Source organism: Cicer arietinum, chromosome 3 (genome assembly GCF_000331145.2).
Source record: "Cicer arietinum cultivar CDC Frontier isolate Library 1 chromosome 3, Cicar.CDCFrontier_v2.0, whole genome shotgun sequence".
Classification (NCBI taxonomy): domain Eukaryota; kingdom Viridiplantae; phylum Streptophyta; class Magnoliopsida; order Fabales; family Fabaceae; genus Cicer; species Cicer arietinum.
The window spans coordinates 2,791,401-2,795,773 of NC_021162.2; the positions used below are offsets into that span (position 1 = coordinate 2,791,401).

The 4,373-nt window shown below is 26.2% G+C and overlaps 1 protein-coding gene across 3 annotated transcripts; it reads right to left on the bottom strand.

Moving 5' to 3' along the window:
- On the bottom strand, nucleotides 1-3,437 carry LOC101504331 (uncharacterized). 3 transcript variants are annotated; one of them, XM_012713332.3, is made up of 7 exons: nucleotides 2,803-3,437; nucleotides 2,331-2,402; nucleotides 1,291-1,385; nucleotides 791-944; nucleotides 585-665; nucleotides 403-458; nucleotides 1-283 (listed from the first exon to the last, which is right to left on the bottom strand). In XM_012713332.3, the coding sequence occupies exons 1-7, from the start codon at nucleotides 3,034-3,036 to the stop codon at nucleotides 190-192; spliced, it is 786 nt and encodes a 261-aa protein (XP_012568786.1). In that variant the 5' UTR covers nucleotides 3,037-3,437; the 3' UTR covers nucleotides 1-189. The 3 variants fall into 3 exon arrangements, with proteins under 3 accessions (XP_012568786.1, XP_004491798.1, XP_012568787.1); XM_004491741.4 differs by having other exon boundaries at nucleotides 1,291-1,352; nucleotides 2,803-3,425; XM_012713333.3 differs by having other exon boundaries at nucleotides 1-290; nucleotides 2,803-3,425.
- Between the last annotated feature and the right edge of the window lie 936 nt (nucleotides 3,438-4,373).

The window sequence follows — 4,373 nt, forward strand, 5'->3', positions numbered from 1 at the left end:
TGCATATAGAAATGATCATTTTTTACAAACATACAAAGACTCTAATTATTTATATAATTAAAGATACAGAACAAGGAAAACTGAAAAGAAAAAATTTAAAGTTGAAAATGTACAATTCCAACTATATATACTTACTACTAATACTAATATATTACATTTCTTATCCTTCTTTCCATAACAAGGTGGAGATTAGTGTCTCAACATTTCAAGAATATTTACATTCGATGATGCAGTTAGACTCCTTTCCATATTCCTCTGGCTCTCGTCGCGGCCGACGCTATCTCTGAGTTCTAAATTAATGTCAAAATTTATAAAATGATAATCATAAATTATGAAGGTATAATATGATCATAAGAGAATTAATAATGAAAGGGGAGTAACAAATGTAACAAATTAAGTTACCTGCATTCCAAAATCCATGATAAAATATAGGCCGGCACAATGAGAATCACCACAGCCTGTGAGATAAATTATATTTTCTTATAAATTATATAAACAAAAAATAATGACTAGAAATGTTTATTAGAGTAAGTTAAATATCAATACTAAAATATATTAATAACTAGAAATATATATTTTCTTACAATGTACATAATGTGAGAAATTTTGTCCTCCTTGGGTGGTGTATAGTAGTATGCATCCCTTATAACCAACAATACAACAAACTGCAAATGATTCATATGGAAGAATATTAAAAAAATTGTGCTCATATATTTTAAATAAGTCTATAGAGCTTACACGCTCTCTGCAGTCAACTTTATGGTGCAGTTAACTGTAGACTGTTAATTACCACAAAGAGTAATGTTCCGAAAATGACGCCTCCGGTGGGATTTCTCAATGTGAAGTCGGAATTCATTGATCGAATAAGGCGATTCATGCTACGCTCCGTCTGCTGCAGTGGTGACACCATTCTAATGTTTGTCCCCGGAATTGCCCATCTTTCACTTCAAGAATAAAAAATGAGAGTAAATACATATTTTAATCTCTAATGATTTGTCAACTTAATTTAATCCATTAAGTTGTAAAACATGAATCAATTTTCTTATTTTTTTAATAAATTTTGGACCACATGCAATTTAAAAAGCTTTCCGATGAATGTTTATTGAAGAAATCTTTTGATGGATGAACTAAATTGATTGATATTTTTTAATTTAAAAAATAATCTACTTTTGTGTGAATTTAAGAGACAAATCAATTGAGTTATTTATTCATTCACTCAAAGAATGAAATGTTATTTACTAAAAATTTGCATATTGAAAATTAAGAAGGATAACTATATATATAACTTGCCTCATGAGTATTTCGTCATCATAAGGAGGAGGCCCCTTCACTGAATAATTTGGAAAGTAAGCCTGAATGATCCCAATCATGAAGAAGGTAAAGTTCTGTAATGTTTTTACTTTATATTCATTGCATTCTATATTAGAACTCTATTGAAAATGAAATTGTACTTTCTACCCCTAAAACTATATATTCATCAAGTAATGATATGATATTGATATTTTTTTTTCTTGATAATGACTATAGTAGTATCATTTTCTCTCCAACTTAATTCCAAAATTTATGTATAAAAATATATAAAGGCAATACTTTTTTTATTTAACCTATGTTACATTTTTTTCTTTCAAAAACTAAAACTATTTTACTTTTCAAATATACCATTGTCAGTTTTTTTGTTCTTCTCTCGTGCTTACATTCTGACCATGCTTAATAAACGTTTAATTACAATTTTCTTTTCAAATTTTACTAGTGGTGAATTAAATTCCCACAAATTAAAAATAAAAGTATACAAAGACATAAAAAAAATTGTACTTAATTAAATGCAATAAAAAAAGGGACAAACAAACACGTTAATATGTATAAAAATAATTATACCATAGATGTATATGAAATTCACTACTTTGTTCATGCTATTAAGAAATTAGACTTATGAGACGGATTTTCAAATACTTTAGACACCAAAATGATGTTTTCATATACTCAATAGAATTTTTATTTTTTATTTTTAAATTTTTATTTTAGAGATTAAGTTGAAGAGAAAATGATACTTGAAGAACTTAATTGAGGGGTTTTATTCTAAATTTAATAAAGAAACGTGAAGTAATATAACTAGTAGAAGAATTGGGTTGGGTACAAAGGATTTTCACAAATGAAGTCCAGGATTCAATCTGTTGACAAATTTTAGCTATGTGGTCCCAGATAAAATGCAACTATGCATACAATAATATTACCATAAATATAAATGACACCAAAGGATGGAAGACATTAATCTAATTGATAACAAAATAACACCACAAATAAAATAAAAAACAAGAAACCATAGACCATACCTGCTTGCATATCTCACATATTGTGTTGCGTTTGATGTTGCACCAATGGGCCACGCATTTTCTGTGAGCATACTAAGACACAATTTGCATTTAATTTAGTAGTTTAACTATGATAATATATAACATGTGAAAATATAAAATCCTATAAATTAAAATCATCTAAAGTAAATAAATATATTGATATAATATTTTAAAAACTATACTAGAGTTCGAATAGGTGAGACTTTCAAATTATAATTTGATTGGTTCAATCAGTTTAGCCATTAAACAAGATGATTAATAAAAAAAATTATTTAAGAAGTAAAAAAATTAGATGAATGGTTTCAATTGCATACACTTGAACAGGGGAAGTTGGTCTGATTTTTTTAAAAATTTATTGTTAAACATTTATACTTGCAATATTTAAGTTAAAATAGTGGAGAAATTAAAACAAGTAAAAATGAAAAATGTCTAAGGTAAAAATTGAAAAAACCTTTAAGCTTCCATCACAATTACATGGTGCTTCAAGTTTAGAAACAAATTCCTCCTCATGACAATATCGACATTCTCCTTTCTCTTCATTTTTTTCAACTTGTTCTTCACATACTTTCTCATTATCATCAATCATAGCCTTCTTAAACTTTGCACCTTTAAGAGATGCACTCAATTTTTCTATAGGGATTTCAACTTGGTGTTGTGATTTATTGATGTGATCTTCCATGTTCATATCTATAATGAAAGAAAAAGAAGAAGAAGCATGGTTGCTTATAATTAATTATAGCTAAAGAAAAAAAGGGTAGCAAGGAAAAGATGTGTAATGTGTGTTTGTTTGTTTATTTTTGTTTATGATGAGGGTCTCACATGTATGACTTTCGTGTACTATAAGAATATAAACAAATTAAGAAACGTATACGTATTGGTGATATCACATAAAGTTTGATACTTTATTCTATAATTTGTATTTTTCTTAAACAACTTTGTGATCACACCCTCTTAAGTTCAGCAAGAAAAATTGTAAAAGACAAAGTGTTTTATTAAAAGTTTCAAAACCCACCGCCCCATACATATTTCAATCATATATGATGTTCATCTTGCATGTATCATGAATTAATCAACTAAATTAAGAATAATCAGAACATGAAGAAAAAAAAAGGTTTTGAAATTAATATTGAAATTTGAAAATCCAATTAAGATATTGTGATCACTAAAATTGAAAAGAGGAATCATTTTAAAAAAGAAAATTGAGATTGACAACATAATACCTCAAAAGAAGTTTCAAACTCAATAGTAAGAATTTGATTTTATAATTTTGATGAATATAGTTCAAATTCCATAATATAATTATAAAATGACTATTAATATCACTGTTATCAATAATAGTGTCCTCTTCTCCAATTTAAAAACAAAATCTTCAATATGTTACATGCATAAGTAATATGAACATGTTAATAAATAAAAACAAAATCCCCTGAAAAAATTGAGAAATAAATGTACATGAAAGCATGATGATATCATATATAAATTTGGCTCGTGAAATTAAGCATGATTACAAATCAATTAGTCAAAAGAAGAAATCAATAGATCAAAAGTAAAAACAACAAAAAAGAAAGAGAAAGTTGTTTGTAAACCTAAGACCTACATACACTAATTAAAAGAGAATATTTCGGAATTGAAAATTAAATTTTCAAGTGAGATCAGACGGTATTTGATTGTTGTTTCGAAAAGGGAAATATTTTTAGAGAAAGGAATGCCATAGAATTAATGCTCAACACAATTTTTGTACCAAAAAAAATACTCAATACGGTTCTAAACATTGTACCAAGCAACAGCCTTATAAGATATCTTCAAATTCGACATTTATGAGATGACATTTGACATAATATATCTCTTATTTCCATATTTTTTATGTAATATTTTTATCTTTTTTTTTTTTCTCTTCTCAATCAAATATATATGCATTTTTTTTCTTATATATTTATTTTTCATTAAAAGATATATTAAAATAATTAAAATCAAATATATATATATATATATATATATATATATATATATATATATATATAT

Bases quoted from the DNA above. Each gene is read 5' to 3' on its own strand.
- LOC101504331 (XM_012713332.3), bottom strand. From the start codon at position 3,036: ATGAACATGGAAGATCACATCAATAAATCACAACACCAAGTTGAAATC. The intron at 2,403-2,802 runs GTTTTTTCAATT...ATTGTGTCTTAG, and splicing joins ATTGTGATGGAAGCTTAAAG to TATGCTCACAGAAAATGCGT. The intron at 284-402 runs GTAACTTAATTT...TTTAGAACTCAG, and splicing joins TCATGGATTTTGGAATGCAG to AGATAGCGTCGGCCGCGACG.